This window comes from Micromys minutus (assembly GCF_963924665.1).
Source record: "Micromys minutus genome assembly, chromosome: 1".
NCBI classification, from domain to species: domain Eukaryota; kingdom Metazoa; phylum Chordata; class Mammalia; order Rodentia; family Muridae; genus Micromys; species Micromys minutus.
In genome coordinates this window covers 244,691,246-244,712,647 of record NC_137969.1, presented here as the reverse complement: position 1 = coordinate 244,712,647, position 21,402 = coordinate 244,691,246, and the positions used below count along the sequence as shown (strand labels likewise).

Below are 21,402 nucleotides of genomic sequence, written 5' to 3'. Positions count from 1 at the left end.
TTTTTACATATATACATGTGTGTGTGTGTGTGTGTGTGTGTGTGTGTGTGTGTGTGTCCGTCCGTCCTTTTGTAGCCTAGCATGGTCTTGAACTTTCCAAAGTTCTGCTTCTCCATTCTAGGTGTTGGGTTTGAAGTCATGGGCAACCATGTCTGACTTTATATGTGTACTTGTGAAGTCCTTTCTAATGATATGATGGTTGTCTAAATTCTTTTTGAATCTGTCTTTTGAGAGATCTATTTATGCAAATGTATTTCCTTATACATTCCTTCTCTCTACCCATCTAGAGTCCCCATTCTCTAGCATTTCCATCTAGGACTTCACTTGTGACGTTGTGAGGCCCAATGGGCCTGAGCTGAGAGCAGAGGTCAGAGTCGGCAGAGCCCGTGTGTGACTCTGCTTACATTTTTGCTTTCTCGAACTTGCATTTGGTCTGAGTTGTACGTGTTTCTTTGTTGTCTTCCTGGGAGGACAATGGAACGTTGTCTTAATTTCTCTCTTTTTATCTGCTTGCTATCATTAGGTTTTACTTTTCTGTTCATGACTCTGGAGGGTTAAAATATATCAAATCCTTTTAAAGATTTATTTTAAAAATCATTTGCATACAGTATTGACTATGTGTGGATATGTGCACAGGAGTGCTCATGTCTGTGGAGGGCAGAAGAGGACACTGGAGCCCTGGAGTTGACTCCAGGTGGTTGTGAGCCCTGCTGTGGGCGCTGGGAACTGAGCTTGGCTTCTGTAAGAGCAGTATGTACTATTGACCACCGTCATCTCCCCAGTGCCCAAGCCTTTCCTTTAACCCCCGGGAAGACTTTAATATATGCCTTTGGTCACTGCTATTGCAGGTAAGAAGTATATGTAGTGAAACAGTTTTACAAACAGCACCCACAGTGTGGAATGTGTTTCTGGGTGGTTGAGACAGTGTTCTCTACAAATTCTGTGGTTTTCTGACATTTCTCAGAAACCCAGTATGGAAAGCACTCTTTGAAAATGGACATGAGGGTCTGGAGAGGTGGCTTCCCATTGAAGAATACTTAACGGTCTTTGAGAAGATGATCAGTTCCCAGCACATACATTAGATGCTGACAACCAGCTGTCACTCCACTGTATGGACACCTGCTGCCATCTGGCCCTTCACATACCATGACCTGTACTCACTCAGACACACTTAGATAAGAACAATAAAAAACAAATCTGTAAAACTTGCAATTAAATAAAATTAAGTTTACATGTATATTACTTATGGATTTAGTGGGGTGTTGTGGGGACATATTTTTCATATGAAGTATAGGTGTCTACATGAGATATCTGTGTACTTAAACTTGGACTTGCAGGTTTAGCTCATGAAAAGCTGTTATTTTTCTTTTGACAGGTTATAAGCAATGCCTTGAAAGTTTGGGGTTTAGAACTAATCCTATTCAACAGTCCAGAGTACCAGAGGCTCAGAATTGATCCTATGTAAGATTTTTTTTCATACATTTCTGTATTTAAATTGATTTTAATGCTGTAATTTCTGAATGAGGACAAATCTATCATGAATGTCTTTGCTTTGATTCTGCATTTGATGCCCTTGGACTTCACCCTGTCACCTTTTTGATGCCTTTATTCAGTGTCGGTGGTGGCTCTGACCTGAGTGGTATGGAGGTTTTTGGGCTTAACATCACTAAGCTCCTGTGGAAAATGCATAGTTATGTGGTTTTTATCTTTTAAAATAAGTAATTAAGTATAGCTACATCCTAAATGATAGAAATTTTACAGTACTTGATGGTATATATCTCATACTATCCCAACTTTAACAGTGCATGTTTTGGCTTTTTTCTAGAAATGAAAGATCCTTTATATGCAATTATAAAGAACACTGGTTTACAGTTAGAAAATTAGGAAAACAGGTAATATGTCTTCTATTTTCTTCTCCTTTTATCATACTCTGTACTCTGTTTGAAACTGACATTTGAAACTGGTGTCTTTGGAATGAAGCACAGGATTCTGTGCACTCTAAACATTTGTTAGCGTAAGAGAAGATAATCAGTTTCTCTTCAGATTCTTAAAATAAATCCATATATGTTACGTCATAATGAAAGTTCTGTATTGAAAAGAATGCATCTGTGGTTACTATTACAGATATTTTTGTGTGGCGCATTCTTTTAGCACAACACTGCAACAGAGCCTGAGATTGTGTCAGAGATAAGCAGAACGTTTGGAAGTTGGCATTAGTGGGACGGGCCTCCTCAGCAATTCCTGTGTCTGGCAGCACACACATCTGTAGAGTGACCACTGAACATGGTTTAGAGTAGTCACATAATGCCTTGTTAGAATGTTAGGCCTTGCTGAGGGATATTGAAAAGCAGCTTACACAGTCAAAGGGAACGAGCTGCTAATACACTCACGGCGTGGATGAATCTCAGAACTGGGAGCTAAGATCTAATGACAGGAAGTAGACTGACCAGGGCTTGTGTAGAGCTGGAGGTGGAGAGAAGGTCCAGAGGGACTCGGAGACGGGGCTCTGGTGAGGGTCCTCCCTGTCTTGGTCATGTTGATGGGTTAATGTGGGTAATAGAGACTTTTTAAAGTACGAATTGTAAAAAAGACAAGTGTTAATATAAGTGTGTGCAGTTTATCCCAGTGCTGAGGCCAGCCTGGACCGCACAGTGAAACTTTCAGAAGAGACGGGAGAGGGACGGCTGTCCGCTTCATGTCAGTTGTGGTGTTGCACATCTTTAATCCCAGCAGAGACAGGGAGATAGTTCTCTGTGAGCTCAGCCAAAGCTGCATAGAGACCCTGTGTTTGAAAATCCAACAATAAATATATAAGTTACATAAGAAACAGTATATTGAATCTGGAGATGTGGCTCAGCAGGTATGACTTTACTACTCTCCCAGAGGTTTGGTTCCCAGTACCCTCATGGTGGCTTACAACTGTCTGTAACTTCAGTTTTATGGAAGTGGTGCCGCTGGGCACCAAGCACACAAACATGATGCACATACATACAAGCATGTATATTGATTTAATTCACTTTCTTTTTTCCTTTTCTTTTCTTTCCTTTTTTTTTTTTTTTTTTTTTTTTTTTTAAAGTAAACCATATTGTTAGCTTTTAATTCAGCCACCAGGAAGCTAGTCTTCAGTGATTGTTTGGTGATGTAGATCATTGGCAGGTTATATACTTATAATAAGGACAAAGTCTTAAGGTTCCATGTCCTACTCCAAAAGCAACCTTTCGGTTCCTTGTAAGGTGCAAAGAGAACCGGTAAAGAGCCGTGTGTATAGTAGTGACGCTTGACTGAACAGGAATTAATTCTGCGAAAGTCCAGGGTCAATGGCATTTAACTTCTCTGCCTTCCTCCCTTGTAGCCATTGAGAGTTTATTTGTGCCTTTAGAAAATTATGACCCAGTGTTATTTTCCTGTATCAAGTAATCATTGGGGTTTTAAGGTCTGGAAATGTAAAACCCATAAAAACTTAGTAGGAATAGGAAAGCATTGTTTTGAGCTTTTAAAATTTTTAGGGTTTTTTTTTTTTTGGATTTTTTACATTTTGAACTAGTTTATCATTGACAGGTACAAAGATGGCAAGAATATGTATATTGGTTCTTGGTTCTGATTCATATTCTTGTTTAAGAACCGAGTTTTAGCTCGATGTGATGGCGCACAGCTTTAATCCCAGCACTCAGGATGCAGGGGCTTGGCTGATCTGTGAGTCCTGAGGCCAGCCTCTGGTCTGTGGAAAGAAAGAAGTGATTGGGAAAAGTACTCTAGCTGGTTTCAAAATCCAGGAAGAGCCCTTAGTTATGCATGTAATTAAGCATGACTTTGGAACCTTTTAGCATTTTTCTATTTTAAGTTAGGGCACTTCTGAGGTTGTGACTTAATGCTGTTAATCACATTGGTAGCTTATAGGTCTTTAGTAGAATGAAGTGCTGGTCATAAATTCTCTTCCTAGAGTGTCTACCTTTTAGAAATTGGAGTCTTTTGGCTCAATGAAAAAGTGTATTGCTATCATTTTTTTGTCTGTTAGTATAACATGAGTCTGTGTGTTGACCTGATAATATGAAACCACTTAGTTACAGCTATCAAAAAGGGCATCTTAAGATACTCTCAGCTGCTCTCCTATTGGAAGTTCAGGTTAATGCCTTAATTTATTGTTAAAAATTTGTTTTTAGGAAAGTATTTAGTAGTGACAAATGTTCAGCGGTTTTTTTTTTTAAGTCACAGTATTCAGTACTTTAAAAATACTCAGTTTGATGTTTTCTGTTATTTAGGTAGACTTATTAAATTTTGGTGGGTTATATGTTTAACATGAGACGTTATTTTTATATATAATGTTCATTAACTTAAATACTGATTTTTTTTTTCCTAGTGGTTTAACTTGAATTCTCTGTTGACGGGTCCAGAATTAATATCAGATACATACCTCGCACTATTCTTGGCTCAGTTACAGCAAGAAGGTAAATAATACCAAAAAATGTTATCTTTAAAAATAGCTTAAATAAAAGCTGAGTCATGGTTTGTGACTGTGACAGTGCAGTACTCTGACTGTGGTGTGGGTGACACAGTTCCGTGTCCTTTCCATTCTTAGGCACTATTATCTTTTGCTTCTACACCCTACATATCACAGGGCTGACAGGAGGAAGGGCATGCTCCTCCTATTCCTGTTGACTTATTTTCAGCCACTGTTCTTCTTGAGGACTCCAGTGCCTTTGAGTTACCTCGTCTGAATTAGCACGCCCTGTCTGTGCCGTCATCTGTGAGCTGCCTTTTTGATTGGAGACTTTGGTTGTCTGGTTATTTATCTCTTTTCCTTAAATTCTTAGTCACTTCCACACCAGGAACTATTCCTCTTTCAAAGATCACTTTCTTCACACTTATCTTGGCATTGCCAATGACTATAACTACCTTCTTAGGTAGGGTTTTATTGCTGTGAACAGACACCATGACTAAGGCAAGTCTTTTAAATGACAACATTTAATTAGGGATGGCTTACAGGTTCAGAAGTTCAGTCCATTGTCATCAAGGTGGGAGCATGGCAGCATCCAGGCAGACATGGTGCAGGAGGAGCTGAGAGTTCTACATCTTCATCTGAAGGAAGCCAGGAACAGACTGAGCATCCTCAGGCAGCTAGGAGGAGAGTCTCCGAGCCCACCCCCATAGTGACCCACTTCCTCCAACAAGGTCACACCTTCTAATAGTGCCACTTCCTGGGCCAAGAATATGCAAACTATCACAACTACCTTCTAATTCTAGTCATAAGTGTAGTAGTCTTTGACCATCATCTACCTTTATGACATTTGCTGTTCTGACTAGGTGTAAAGTTACTGTGGGAGCCAGAACTCCCCTATATTCTTCAGGGTGTTCTGCTTTGTTTTGTTTTGTTTTGTTTTGTTTTGTTTCACTATGTAAAAGAGCCCTGGCTTTGTAGCCCAGGCTGGCCTGGAACTCCGAGATCTGCCTGCCTCTGCCTCCCAAGTGTTGGGTTTAAAGGCGTAAACCACCATGCTCAGCAATCATTTTGATTTTTAAAAAATTATTTTATACGGTAAGATGTTTTAAAAGCCTACCTGATTCTATGTGCACTACAGGCATGCAGTTCTCAAAGAGGCCAGAAGAGGGTTTTGGGACTCTTGGAACTGAATTCACAGACAGTTGAGAGTCACCATGTGGGTGCTAGAACTAGACCTGCTACCTCTACAAGAGTAACCAGTGCTCTTAACTCCAAGCCATTTCTCCAGCCCCTGATACTGTAATTCAATTGCATCCCCAGCTTCTTTCCTTTCTCTTCCCCATCATTCCTAAGTAGCAAGAGTCTTCACAACAGGTAAACCAGATATTGACCCTATACATTCCTGTACCATAGCAGCTGAACATGGCTTTAAAGTTATGTAAAATATGTTAGTTATAATTTTGGGCTTAGAGGTTTCAAATGACTCCTTGGTTCCACAACTTGGCTCTCCATCTGTTACACATTGCTTTTCTTTATGGCTTTCTCTTGTATTCTTCTGAGAATAGATGTAATTATTTTTTTGGTAGCAAATGTCTCACCTTGCTTCTGTAATTTGTGGTTTGAGCTTATTAAAATAGATTGGCCTGGCCCTCCGTGTAGGCCAGCCCCTCCACGTAGGCCAGACCTTCCATGTATGCTGTATCCTGTGGCTCCCATCCAGCTAGTCAGCATTCAGTTTTGGTCTAATGCTCTCCTGAGTTGAACATTCCTCCCACTCCCTTAAAAAACAGTCTGTGCATGGTGAAAAACTCTTTGCCTTTATGGATTAAAAATAAAGAGCTTCTCACGACTCTGAAACTGTAGCGGCTTGCCCATTTCAATTTTCTCAGTAGAATAATCTCGAGTGCATGGTCTATTGAACTCATTCCACTTGGGTTGTTGTACACAAATGATCTCCAAAAGTCTTGCTTCTCATGTTGGGTTAACTTCTTAGATCAATTCTTAGATCTCCTTTATTTGACCAGTCAGTTGATTATATCCAGTTTAAACAGAACACAACAAACTTCTTATTAAAAAACAAACAAAAAGAAACCTAAACTAAAAACAGATATAAAAGAGGAAGGTCTCCCTGTACCCTTTCCCTTGTGACCTATTTCTTTATACCTTGTCCACTTCTTGTTCATTCTCCCTTTTTCTCTGTAAATATTTTTATGATAAAAGGCTCTAAAAGTGAATCTTATTTATTTATTAAAAACATACACAGTGGCACTATAATTAGACCTAAAAGTGTTGTACTTTGGGGTGATACGTATTGAAAATCCTGGCTGTGCATATGTGATGCAGAACTCTGCTCTGTATCTCCAGCTGGTTAGCCACAGAGCTGTGATGTCACAGACACCCAGTGTTTAAGTCCTTACACTTCATCTTTGATGGTTTCTTTCACACTTCAATCTGAGTTGAAATCAGGTTCAGTAGTTGTATTGGGTCAGTGGTTTGATTACTTGCTTGTTTTTTCTCTAAATCTACTTATAAGTTTCATTGTCTCTATTTTTTGCCTTTGATGTATTTGCTAGTGTTTTCTCAGGGGGTACTGGGTCATTTGCCTGTTTACCACATCTTGGTCTTTTTCTTGAGCATATTCCTCTGAGTGCTGGATGTTCTAGTGACAGGCCCTGAGATGTAGACACCTAGCTGCGCTCAAGCCGGTTTGGGAAGGATGTGTTTGGTGTTGCTTCCTTTGGTGATCTTAACCTCTGTTAAGGACCAGAGCTTGGATCTCTTATGGCCTTAAAGACGACATTGCCGTTACATGTCGGCACCTGCCTGTCTCACCAGCTGCTGCTTTCAGGTTCCTTTTGAGGATCATTCTTCTCTTTCCAGTGTCTGACTTTGGGGTGACCTGGGTTCAGTTCAGCTTCTTCCTTTTATGCCATTTCATTGTTTTAATCACAGTTTATGATCTGTATGTACACTCATTCCCAGACTTCTATCTTTAGCCTAGACATTCCTTTGGAACACCTTCATGTCAAATGAAGTGTTACAGATGGTTGTGAGCTGCCATGCAAGTGTTGGGAATCAAATGTGAACCCTCTGAAGACAGCGAGCGCCGTTAACCTCTGACCATCCCTCCAGCTGCAAACACAGCTTCCTTGGCTGTTGTTTGGTTGGATGGTTTTATTTGCTTGTCTTTATGCTTTCTCTCAGGTTTCCATTTCAGTAAGGATCATTCTTGCACCCTGGTTTCTATGTGTCATATTGATAAAGCAGCCAGAATGCTTTTATTAAAAATGACATGTATATTATGTCATGCACTTACATTACCTGTTAGTGGTTTCGTAGCATATTCAAAATAAGTTCCAAAGTCTTAATTACAATCCAGAATTACTATGTTGTTTGCATGAGGCAGAATATCTTCTTTCAGGGCATGCTTAATAGGTACCATAGTGAGCTGACATGCTGATTCAGTCAGTGGTAGAAAATGTCAAATAAAATAAACTTAGTTGTGGTTGAGAAAACTTAGCTTATTAGGTATGTATTTATTAAAAATTGCTTTGTACCAGTGTATTTTTTTTTTCTAAAACACAGGGCACACTAGCTAGATTTAGGGTACTGGTTTCCAAGTTTCTGTTCTCAGTTAGAAGGCCTCTATGTGTGGGGGAGGGAACAGGGTGCCATTTCCAGAGTGTATTCCAGTGATTTATCTATGTTACCAGTCACTAGATATACTAATTAAATGTGTCTTCACATCAGCCATATGAGGAAGGTCTGTTTTCAACAAAGGATATCAACAGAGAGAGTGAGACAGTTGACAGAAAGGACCAACAGAGAGGGTGAGACAGTTGTCAGGCCCTGTGGCTGGTAGGTGGCACAGCTAAAACTCAGGCAGTCAATTCCAGACCCTCCTCTTTCCTCCTTTACCAAGCACGAATGCCCTGTCAGCAAGTAGGCTGCTTAGGCTCTGTCCTCCTAGGGCCTTGTAGACAGGACTGAGCCTTAGAGATGAGACTGGGGTGAGGCTCAAGCTTCTGTGTGCCTTCTGTAGATGACCTTCCTAATCCAAGTGTGAGTTGTTACTAATCAGACCTGTTCTCTTTTCCTACTGTGCCCGTTCTGTCAGCTGTCATTTCAGTATTTCTGTATTTCTTTTTTTTTTTTTTTAATTGTTTTTTGTATTCCTGGATGCCTGTGACACCTGAGTCTTATTTTTCCTTCATTGTGTCTACTCATTTTAGTTTCTTAGATGGTGGTTCTTGTTCCTAAATAAATCTGTAACAGTCATTTTTTTCGGTGTCCCCCTACTGCTGTGTATTTCCAAGATTTTACTAATTTAATTACATTTGTGAATTTATTTTGATTATAATTATAGAACTAGGAAAAGTACTCTCAAGCAGAAGATCATTCTCTAGCAGTAGAACGGCAATTGGTTCTGTAGACCAAGTGTTTCAACATGTGGATGGATACATCAAGTGCCTATGGAGTAAATATAACCCTGGTAGTTTTAAAATTTGCTACTGTATTCAGAATTCATTAGGATAGGAGGGTAGGCACAGCTGTACATTTATCCGGTCTAGACTTAACTTGGGGGAAAGTTTGCATTTCTTACTCATTGTTTTAGTTTGTTTTTGCCTCTTTTTAGGTTATTCTATATTTGTTGTTAAGGGTGATCTGCCAGATTGTGAAGCTGACCAACTTTTGCAGATGATCAAGGTCCAACAGATGCATCGACCAAAACTTATTGGAGAAGAATTAGCACATCTGAAAGATCAGAGGTAAGTTACACCTTAGAGTGGAGTATGTGATACAGCACACATGCCCTTAGAAGATTACATGTTCATGCTTCCATTGCTGTGTCTGTGTGAGGACATGCAGATGACTGTGAACTGCACGATGTGGGTGCTGGGAACCGAACTTGCCCTTTGGAGAGCAGGAAGTATATGAACTCCTGAGCCACCTCCCTGGCCTCTGTGCTTACATTTAATGTGTGTGATCATTTTACCATCAGTGATTTGGGTAATTTTTATTTTGTGCATTTCTTCTGTAGTGCTGGGATCAACCTCTTGTTCATATTAGGCAAATGTTCTATTCAGTTACGCTAAACCCCTTGTTTTTATTTATTACATTTATTTTAATCATTCTATTTAACTATATGGACACACTGGGATGACGAACAAGGCTTCAAGACTTTGATGTGTGTATGTAATTTTATTTTAAATATTTATTTGACAATTTTATACATGTGTAAAAATATTTGTATTATGTCATCCCTCATTATCCTCTTTTATTCCTTCTGTTCTCTCTGAATCACTTTAACTTCCCATGTTTATTATCATTATTATTATCATTTCTTCTTCCTCCTCTTCTCCCTCCTCCTTCTTTTTCTCCTTTTTCTTTTCCTCTTCTCTTCTTTTGCTCTTTCCCCTTCTTCTTCCTCTTCCTCCTCCTCTTCCTTTTCCTCCTGTCCCTTCCTTTTCTTCTTCCTGACTCACTGAATTTAATTGGGTTTGCTTACATGGACAACCTACTAGTGGATGTACCACTGAAGAAAAATTACTCTACTTCCCTTAGCAGCCATAGCTCTTCAGCTAGGGACAGGGCCTCTGAGTACTCCCTATCCATACTGCAATGTTGATGGGTTGATCTTGTGTAGGACTTGTGATGGTGACCATAGCTGCTGTGAATTTATGAGAGCAACAGCCATATTGTGTCAGAAGATAACATGTCACAGCATTGCTTTCTAATCTCTTGCTCTTACATCCTTTCTTCTTCCTGTCTGTGAAGTTCCTTGCGCCTTAGAGGGATGAGGGAGATGTCTCATTTAAGTCTGTGCATTTAATAGTTACTTATTCTCAAACACTTTGAATAACTCTGCTATTTGCCAGGGGAGAGGGCAGCTTTTATGACCAAGCACTAATCTGTAGGTGTAAATGTATTTAGAAGGGTGATTGACATGTTCACTTAGCGAAACAGTAGTAATAGTTTCCCTCATCATGAATCTGTGACCAACACAGACATAGGCTTTTGACCAGGATTATAGTACCAGGCATGAACTACCTAATGTGGAGTGGCCCTCAAATCCAATTAAAAACAAAATGGTTGGGCCAGGTCTGGTGGCCCACACCTTTAAACCCAACACGTGGGAGGCAAAAGCCATCTAGATCTACATACTGAGTTCCAGGACAGCTAGAGGTAGATAATAGACACTATCTCGAATAAATAAAAAATAAAGAGAAGAAAAAGTGGTTGGTTACCCCATAATAGTCATGTCACTATTGTCTAGCAAAAGAATATTTATTATAGCATAGCACACAGAGGCTGGTTAAGATTGCTGACTTCTCTCCTCCAGCAGCCTTTATAGACTCTTCCAGCACTATGAAAGCTTTCAGCTCAGATCCAGCATGGTTTCTCTATGTTATGTAACCAGAGTGTTACATAACCAAAGTCCCCACCAATCAGATCTTACTATTTAGTTCTTGTGGAAAACCAAGAACAGTGGCTGCATAAAAGAAGCTTTCTCTGAGTAGCACTGGTCTATGGGTCTGATGTGCTTGGGATGCAGTTTGACATGTTTGACATGTTCACATATGGTCTGAGGAGCCTCTGTTTATTTGCTTTATTTATGGTGATGGAAACTGAACCCAGGGGTTTGTATATGCTATGCAAATACTCTACCTCCTGTGCTTCATCTCCAGAACATACCTCCTCCAACCAAAGTGATCTAGTGTCATTATTTGTTTTGTTTTTTGGCTCAAATCCTGTATTATGCACACACTTTATCATTGAACAGCTCCTTCGTCCTTTCCCCTGTTCCCTTCTGTTGAAACAGGTCTCATTAAAGTTGCCCAGATATCAAACCTAACATCCTTCTGTCTTTGCCTTAAAAGTAGCTGCTACTCAACAAGTATATGTCACTATGCCCAGGGAGGCTGTGTTTTAGTGAAGTTTATGGAATCAGCACTCTGAATTCCTAAAATACATTAGGTTTTTATTACAATTCAGTTGTTGTTACTAGACCTTACCTGCTAGAGCGTGTTTTTCACTTAAAATCTTCATGCCTATCTAACTTCTTTAAAGTTGAGGAATATGGGTTGGAGAGATGGCTCAGTGATTAAGAGCACTGGCTACTGCTCTAGAGGTTTGTTCTCAGTGCCCACCAGCTCACTCAGAACCTTCATTCTCAGGGGACCCAACACCCTCTTCTGGCCTCCTCAGGCATTGCACACACGTTGTGTAAGACACGTGCAAACAAAATATTCATGCACATTGTTTTGTTTTTTGAGACAGGGTTCCTTAGAAACTAGGTTAATTATTAGGAATTCATTTGTTGTTTAGTGTCCTCAAAGCAGATCTGGAACGAGTCTTAGAGGCAGCTGACGGGTCGGGAATATTTGATGAAGATGAGGATGATTTACAGAGGGCTCTAGCCATAAGTCGCCAGGAAATCGACATGGAGGATGAAGAAGCTGATCTCCGCAGGGCCATTCAGCTCAGTATGCAAGGTTTGAACACTCTGTCGTTTTCGGAGAAGTGGGTCATGTCCTTAGCTTTCTGAACGTTTGTGTGCTTTGGAAGGTCTTTGATAGTCACTGCAGAAGCTGTAGCTCAGACTTTGAGCATTTCTTTCAGAGCTTCTTATCTTAAGTCATTTTTATAACTTGGATTATAGTAGGACTATATTGTGTTCAACACATCTATCATTTTAGTTGTGGTTATGTTGTTGAGTATGATACTGAACCAATACAACAACTAGTTGAATTACTCTTGTGGCTAGATGCTCCTTACCCAAGCCAGCTGTTTTAACAAATGCATGCAGAACTGGCTATTAAGGTTTATACAGATTAAGACTTACGCATGCTTTTGGAAAATACATCTTTTTCATTGATGTAAAGTCCATCATCAGTGGAGGAAAGTGAAGATAAAGTCCCTTAGGAATGTTTTAGAGAAAAGTGTTAGACACCCAGAACAGTTTCCTAAAAGCACAAAGTACTTTATTTTTGTGATTTTGTTTTAATCTAATGCATATGAAGCTGCTTCTACTTCTAATGAGATTGCTCATCATCTAAATTCCTTAAATGTCTTGGTGTATTGAGGTTTTGTAAACAGAGCCATTATCATCATCCTAGGCTCCTCACCTCCAGGCTCACCTCTGCATACTCCTGGTAATGTGAAATCCATGTTTTATTAGGCTGGGGCTTTCTGGGTTATTGAAGTAGTGTACAGAAAACCATCTTAGTGTTTTCACAATTTATATAGAGTCTGTGCTTAGTACAATTACTGTTGCGGCTTAGAAACACATTGTTAAGAACAGAGGAGGGCATGTTACTGTTATCCAGCAAAAGCTGTAGTGAGGACTGCCATGCCTTTGAAGGTGGAGATGCAGTTTTGGAGGTTAAAGAGCACAGAGTGTGGTCTTGATGCTTCTTATGTAAGGTGAACAGTGAGCCTGTATCTTCACATCAGATGCATCACAGATAGCATCAGCCTTGACTGCAGGAACACATTGGATTGTAAGTCCTTAATTAGATTTTCCAAGACTTCCATAGTCAGAAGTGGAATGTTTTTAGAAAGAAAAAAAAAAACTTTCTAGAAGCTTGCTCTAATTAGAACAAACTTACTACTGTTTATACAGGTATATAAAATGATTCTTTTTTTAGGTGGTTCCAGAAGTATGTGTGAAGATAGTCCACAGACATCAAGTACAGATCTTTCTTCAGAAGAGCTGCGGAAGAGGAGAGAAGCCTACTTTGAAAAGTAAAGTAGTTGGTACAGATTAAAGTTACATATTTAATACTTGTTTATTTTGTCTGTTTACAAATTACTGCTTCCCGCCTGAACCTATGAACAGAAGAATGACCATTTAGAGAAAAACATTGCCAGATCTTGGATAAATTTACATGGACTTGAATAAAAGAAACCCTGTGAACTTTTGCTTATTCAAAAGAATATGGACTTAGGACAAGAAGAACTGTGCCTATTGATCCTTTGGATGTAGCATTGGTCACGTATGAGTCCTGCTAACCCTCCCATCACTAGACAGGGAAAACACCATTTGAGGAAGGTGGGACCTCTTCCCAAGTGCAGACGGTACATGCTCCCTAGTACTGCTCTTGTCACTTTAGGAGGCCCAAGGCGTCACCATCAGTGGCATAGAAGCCATAAATCTGAGCCATAAGTTTCCAAAACTTAGGTTTTACTCTGTTTATAAGTATTAGGAAAAATAATACTTCCACTTTTATAGTGTCTTTATCATAATCATTCACAAGTCTTTTACCTTTGGTTTTGGATAAGGCATTGTTGTGTACTCCTAGCTGGCCTCACTGATGATGGCTGTCCTTCTGCCTCAGTTTCCCTTGTTTGAGGTCTACAGGTATGTTGTAATACCTATCTCTTTTATTTTAAACAAAGTCCACCTTAAGAGTTATATATCACTAGTAGATAATTGAGCCCTCTGACCTCAGGTCAGAGGTGGACCCTGCCTGGTCATATACCACACCTTTCAGTTCAGGGATGCGTTTATTTTCACATTTCAAAATCTAAAAAGAATGGGATGCAGCTCAGAGGGGAGTGCTCACCCACCATGCATGGGTGCCCCACCCAAGCACAGCTACAGCACGGCAGCATCTCTGAGCTTGAGCAGCTGCCTCTAGAGTTGTGGTTGGTGGATCAGTAAACTGTGGGCCGTTTTGCATCTGCTAGTGTCTTGAAGATAATGCTTATCTTTTTCTGTTTTCTGTTTTTTGAAGTCACAACTCAGAAGTATATGAAGGAAAGTTCTGATCAGCTGACATCCTCTTAATGTGAGATATTTCTAGTCTTTATTCAGTGACTGACTAGTAGATTTAATTAAATTTAAGTTTTAGAAGAGTCTTATTAGTGCCTTTCATGTTCTTTTGAATTTTTGAAATTATTACTTTTTAAATCACGTTAAACCTTAGATTTATGCACAGCATATTTACATTTGTTACTTACTGTTGATAAACGCCAGGACACAGCCCAGTTTTACACCCGACTCCCCATCCTTTCCGTCCTCCCACAGCAGCGGGCTTGGTCCAAGTCACAGTCAGCATGTCATTCCTTTTTTGTATGTGCCTCCAAAAGACTGGGGCATTTGCTTGCTTATGATCTGCAGGATTGTTTCTGGTTTTGTTTCTGTGTTGTTTTTGAGCAGTCTTACACACTGCTTATGTGAATCATGAGCTCCCAGTCATCCTGACTCTCACACCCAAATGCTGGTATGTGGGTGTGCACACCACACCTGACTTGACTGCTCTCTATTTCTCCTAATAAGTGCTGTCATCACAATATAATAATAATAATAATAATAATAATAATAATAATAATAATAATAATAATAATAATACTTTAACATACATATTTAGTTTTAAAAAGAACTTAAAACTACTTAAGTAGAAAAAACAAGTATTCTAGAAAATTCAAGTTTTTTAAAAAGTATGTTCTCACTATTCCTTCCTTCAGTAAGTAATGTTAGTTCCCTTCTGTCATACACATGTTTATAGTCTGTCTCTCTCAGCACATGCGTGTGTGCGTATGTGCGTGCTCAATAAGTTCGAGGAAGCTTTCAGGAGTTGGTCCTTCTCCTCCCACCCTGTGGGTGCTGACAGTGGCCCAGGCCATCAGGCAGCAAGGAAGGGCCATTACTTGCTGAGCATTGTCACCAACTCCTTTCTCTTATTTAAATATTTTGTTAACTTTTTGAAATAAAAATGTGAAACTGCACTAATATTTTCCTTTTAGCAGCAGTAAAGGTAATTCAGCAACATCCCATGGTGAATAAGTGTGCTGTAACACTCACAACTGAAAAGCCAGAACTAGTGCTTTTGAGCTGATAGATTTGGGCCAATCTTGCACCTTTTAAAAAGAAAAGAGTTTGAGTATGAGCATGCCTCTTTTCTAGTAGTTGATTGTGTATTAAAGATTGCTTCTAGCTTTAGTTTTTTCTCTGCTGCTGAGAACTTACTAGAGACTGTTCTACCTAGTCACATATAGCTGAGATGAATTTAACATTAGCTAGTATTTAAAAGTGCTAGCGTGCTATTGAGTTTTAAGAAGAAAGTGCGGAGGGGCTGGAGGAGGGCTTGTTGGTTAAAAGTGCATACTGCACTTGCCCCTTTTTAAAAACCCTCCATTTCTTAGCTGGAATAGTTCTGTTTCTCTAGGTTCTAAGACTGACTCCTTTCCTCCAGCCTAGCCTGCTGTCAGCTTGTTACTCACAGTTCAACAGTACTCCCTCCTCCCCACTGCCTTGTATAACCTCATACTTAATACGACACCTTATAGGAGTTTCTTTTTTTGTAAAGAATATTACTAAAAGTAAGTCTATTATAAATTCATAGTTTATGAGTAAGAATTGTCAAATAATACTTTTTGACATAACATTTTTTAAAGCAGCGTTGTATAAATAAAGTTCACTCTGGCATTGTTAACATCTGCTGTTGGGAGCATAGAGTTGAGTGATGGGGCTGAAGACTGCTTGTCAGGGTCACTTTTGTCCTCTTTAGGTGTGACTTCTAGCGCTGTGGTCTGTGGAAACAGTGTTTCCCAGCAGAACAGATAATAAGCAGTAGCCAAGGAGTGTTGTGATGCTTTGATTGGCTAATACTTATGCTATAGCTTTTATGGTGTGGCTTAGTTTATCAGACTGTTCAGTTTAAGAAACTGAAATAGGTAGGGGTATTTAAGCAGAACACTAATTAATAGTGAAGTTAGGGACTTAATCTCAAAGATTGTTTTGAAACAGACTTCTGAAATATAGGCCAATTTGTGTAAAGGGCTGCAACCACTGCCTGACTAGGACAGTGGGATCAGATATACTTTAGAGGACCCACGTTCAGGTCCCAGAACCCCGACATGACTCATACTCACTCAAGCGTCAGAGGATTCTGCACTCCATTCTCACCCTTGAGGTTGTGTGCGTGTGTACCCTTGCACACATGTGTATCAGCTCATGCATGGGTGAGCACACACACAGTCTAAAACATTAAATCTTATATATATATATATATATATATATATATATATATATATATATATATATATATATATTAAATTAGTAAAGCATTTTCTTCAATTTTATTTTATATGTATGGGTGTTTTCTTGCATGTATGTATCAGTATCATATACATGTAGTGCCTAAGGAGCAGAGAGAATGTTGTATCGCCTGGGGCCAGGATTATAGATGATTGTGAGCTGCCATGTAGGTGCTGTGAATTGAACCCAGGTCCTCTGAAGAGCAGCCTGTGCCCTCAACTGCTGAACCATCTCTCTAGACCCTAACTAAATCTTAAAAACAAACAAACAAAACCCCAGAAATGATACATAGCTATGATGCAGTTGTCAAGACTTTCTGGTCCATTGAAACAGCCATGAGACAGGATTCAGGGCTGAATCTCCTTGACTTTGTTCACCAGGAAAATAGCTGTGCCTCACTGACTCATTTATGCCCTTTGTAGCTCATGCAAGTACTTAATCTGTTCCAGGTTTTAGCTCTGCAGCCGCTGTAAGACTGAAGACATTGTGAGAAGGTTCTGAGGGACTTGTTCCATAGCAGCATTTTCAAGGCTTCACAGTGGTTGTTTCAGGGTTGGCAGCTGATTTTCTTCTCATTTGCATAATTTAAGGTTATAATAACCCCATGAATATGTACAATAGTTGTGTCAGTTAAATGAAAAATTAAAGTAAATTAAAGGGTATCTTTCTGAAGTCGTATTCACAAATCTAATCCCCAGAGCTCCGCCCTTCCTCTACCTCACCCGAGTGTAAAGGTGTGCAACACCAGAAAGTCGGTGTTTTGCCTCAAAGGCCAACGGGGAGAAGATGGAGTTCCTACTGTCTGAGTTGTCTTTATTGCTCACATTAAAAACTCCAGCCTGAGGAGGACAAGCACAGTGCCCTTGGGAGGTAGAAGCCAGCATCTCCTGGAGCTCAAGGTCATCTTGAGCTACCAGCCTGGGTTAAAGACCCTGTTTAAAATTCAGAATAACAGTAGGGAAAAAAATCCGCTAGCTATAACTGAGTTTTAAAGTTTTTTGTCCTTTTAAAATCATACAGCTTTTAAATCTCTGATTTTTTTTTTTTTTTACTCTATGTCATTTATGGGCTTTTTGGTTCTCTCTCAGTGTGTGTTTATTACTAAAGCAGAACTAGTGTGCACAACTCCTTGCGCCTCCCAATACTCTTTATGATGGTTGACATATCAGAGGCATCTGGAAGTAACTGTGTTCTTATCATAGTTTAGTATTTCAGCACACATTTTCTAAAACAAGGATATGTTTCTTCATGTGGTGTTTTGTTTTTTGGTTTTTTTTTTTTTTGTTTTTTTTTTGTTTTTTTTTGTTTTTGAGATAGGGGTTGATATGTTACCAAGGCTGGTATTGAATTCCTGGGTTCAGATGACCTTTTCCCTTGGCCTGTTGAGTGACTACAGGCACAAGTCACCACAGCAAGCCTTTTGTTTAGAGACAGTGTCTTAGCCAGTGACCTATTTCTGTGAAGAGACACCATGTTTGCAGCAACTCATAAAGGGAAGTATTTAATTGAGGCTGGATTATTGTTTGAGAGACTTAGTCCATTATCATAGCAGGGGACATGGTGGGATGCAGGTAGACATGGTACTGGAGAAGTAACTGAGTTCTCCATCTGAATCCACAGTCAGAGTGAGAGACTGGGCCTGCCATGGGCTTCTGAAACTTCAAAACCCACCCTTAGTGACACACTTCCTCCAATAAGACCATACCTATTTGAGCCCATGGGGCCATTCGTATTCAAACCACCACATCCTATTCCCTGGTCCCCACAGTCTTGTAGTCATGTCATAATGCAAAATACATTCACTCCAGCTTCAAAGATGACCATAGTCTTTCAATCTTAAGATTGCTTCAAAGTTTAAAGGATCTTCTGAGATTCATGGCATCTCTTCACTGTAAAATCAAAACATAGATCACATACTTGAACATACAGTGGTACTGAATATAGTTGTTTCTATTTCTTTAATCCTTCAAGTATGTGATGAAGCTGCTGTGTGACAGGCACTGTTTCAGGTACTGGGGACACAGGTGAGCAGCATTAGGTTGTGCTCTGTTAGCCTGCGGCTCAGACAGAAGCATCAAGATGACAGAGTGTTTGTGCCGAGAATTAAAATGAAATAGTGAGAGGCTGCTTGAAGTGGGGCGGTCAGGAGAGGGACCTCCAGGAAGAAGCTTAGTAAATTCAGACTTGAGTGACAGAAGGCCAGCCAGGGAAAGAGCACGTTAGCGTGAGATGGTTGGTCTTATCAAAGGTGTTTTCAGTGGCTCCTAACAGTGATAAAGATACACAAACCAATATTCATTTGTACAAGGACCACTACTAGTGAATCTCATGCAGAAAATGCAAATACCTACCTTTTATCTGATAATCCTAATACGTAGGTTTTAGAATAGAACTTTGGCATTTTTATACTTGTAATTATTAAACTAATTCTCACCTTCTGAGGTATTCATTTATGGAACAGCTTATTTCCCACATGATGAACTGCTCTCATAGCAGATTTCTTTTCTGTTGTTTTAACATATATTCACTTTTGAATGTTTCAGGCAACAGCATCAGCATCAGGAAGCAGACCGACCTGGACGCCTTTCATACCCATGTGAAAGACCGACCACAAGTTCAGGAGGACTTGGGAGCAACCGAGGTATGCATTCTGTTTATCTCCATGACTGCTTTGCTTGGTACCCGAGGCCCTTGTCAGTTTTTACTTTATAATATATATATAATTTTTTTTTCTTTTTTGGTTGTTTTTGGGTTTTTGTTTGTTTGTTTGTTTGTTTGTTTTTTGTGTTTTTGGTATTGGGTTTTTTTTTTTTTTTTTGGTTTTCTTTGTTTTGTTTTCTTTTTTGAGACAGGGTTTCTCTGTTTAGCCTTGGCTGTCCTGAAACTCACTCTGTAGATCATACATAGAGTCCCAAGAGATCTGCCTGCCTCTGACTCCCAGCACTAGGACTAAAGGTGTGCGCTACCACCTGGCTTTTTCTTCTTTTCTAATTTATGTATTTTATGTATTAGTGCTCTGTCTGCATGTGTGCCTGCATGCCAGATGAGAGCATCATAGACTATTATAAATGTTCCTGGGAATTGAACTCAGAACTCTGGGAAAGCAACCCAAGCTCTTAACCACTGAACCAGCTCTCCAGGTCCTTTTTCTTTCTTCTTTAATTGTATTATAAAACTCTTAAATGAATCTGTAATATATCAAGTTCCTCTTAACTCTAAAGCAGATAGACTAGAGCACTTGGTGGATATTTGGATTTTATTTATTTAATGTAGTTATGTTTTTGAGACAGTTTCATTATATAGCTAGGCCTAGCTTAGAACTCACTGTGTAGCCCAGACTAGCTTCAAATTCATGATCCTTCTGGCTGGGCTTTTTTAGTAGTAGCGGAACAGGCGTGCACCACCATCCCTGGCTGATTTTTCAAATCACACACATATTATTTTAACTTCATAGTTGACACATTCTTCAGACATTCTTCAGAGATAATTCAGAGGTAATGAATATTAATAAGTGGGAAAGAAATACATTTCACCACCTAGTGAAGTGTGCATTATGTTGGCGTAGTCTAGATAACAGCGGAGTCCAGCTTACGCACCTGTCCTCCATGCGGTAGACCTGGCTGTCAGAGGACTTCATCGAATCTGTGCAGAGCTCTCAGATGGAACAGCCCCAAAACAATGAAAACCCGGTGGAGAGCATGTAATACAGATTCCTGTAACGCTAGCCGCAGGGGCCTTTAACACCTCTGGCTAACTTGGGCACCTGCAGTCAATGTGCACATACTTTACACAGATGCCTCTGTCAGAGGAGGCGCATTAAAAACAAAGACTTATAAAACTCACAAGTTGACAATACCCAAGAACCCAGGGGTCAGTTGAAAACTACTGTTATTCTAGGAACCATGAAAGGAAAAAAACCACATGGACAGCTTTAATTAATTGTTGTTTTTTGTTTGGTTGATTTCTTTTTTGCTGTTGCTTTTGTTTTTGTTCTGTTTTGTTCTGAGGCAGAGTCTTACTCTATAGCACATACTGGCCGTGAATACACTATTGTCTCACTTCTGCCTCTCGAGGGCTGAGGCTCTGGTCATCCACTGCCACCTGGATCTCACATACACATTTTAGAGCAGAAATGTAACTGGAGTGTAAAACCTTAGTATCAGCATAAAAAACTCAGTGGACTGGATGACAGGCTTGTAGAGACCCTGACCCACCAGCACAGAAGACTGACCGTAGACCAGAGCGTTGAGGCTTGTGACATTGCAGCTCAACCTAAGCTCCTAGGAGCCTCCTAAGGGGATGAGGAAGCAGTAGTGAAAAAAGTCTGATGATCTTTTCATCATCTCACCCTGACAGAAACTAGAAACCTAAAAATGAAGGAAGTTGAATGAACTTCAAATTTCTGCAAACCCAAAGAAATACTTAAGACCAGAAAAATAAAGGCACAACCCCTAATCAGAGAAGTAACTGTTCCAATAGCAATTTGAAATAATGGGAGGTTTCTTTTGAGTGAATGAGTGGATAATGTGTTTCCAACGCTGAAGGAAACATTTAAACCCAGGATTACATACACTGTAATTACATCCTCACTAGGATTGAGAAAGAGTTTAAATGTCTCCAGCAGTTCTTTCCTTAAAAGCTAAAGACAGGGGTGGCCATGCAAGCCTGGTACTCACTGTCATCAGAGGTACCTGCAGCTGCAGAGATGAGCACCTGGCTTGGAATACCTGCTCCTAAACAGGATGTATCATCAAACCCTGCCCTCAGGCCTCAGGAAACTGAGGGAAAGGTAGCAGAAAGATGGTCAGAGCTGGTGGGGATGAAAGACACCAGGGAGACAGTGCTTTCCAGACACACCAGAAAAAGTGCATGTGAACTCCCAGAGATGGTGGCAGTGTGTGCAGGTTTAAAAGCCTTA

The 21,402-nt window shown here is 39.8% G+C and overlaps 1 protein-coding gene across 2 annotated transcripts in view; it reads left to right on the top strand.

Annotated features, from left to right (window-relative positions):
- Positions 1–21,402, top strand: part of ATXN3 (ataxin 3) — a gene marked incomplete at its 5' end in the record, with an annotated part of 30,705 nt that overhangs the window by 8,203 nt on the left and 1,100 nt on the right. For both annotated transcript variants that reach the window (XM_080910002.1, XM_080910001.1), the window contains 7 exons: positions 1,376–1,461; positions 1,826–1,892; positions 4,358–4,445; positions 9,075–9,207; positions 11,768–11,934; positions 13,090–13,186; positions 19,028–19,125. In XM_080910002.1, coding sequence (XP_080766128.1) covers positions 1,376–1,461; positions 1,826–1,892; positions 4,358–4,445; positions 9,075–9,207; positions 11,768–11,934; positions 13,090–13,186; positions 19,028–19,125 — 736 coding nt within the window. The remainder of the gene's footprint in view (positions 1–1,375; positions 1,462–1,825; positions 1,893–4,357; positions 4,446–9,074; positions 9,208–11,767; positions 11,935–13,089; positions 13,187–19,027; positions 19,126–21,402) is intronic.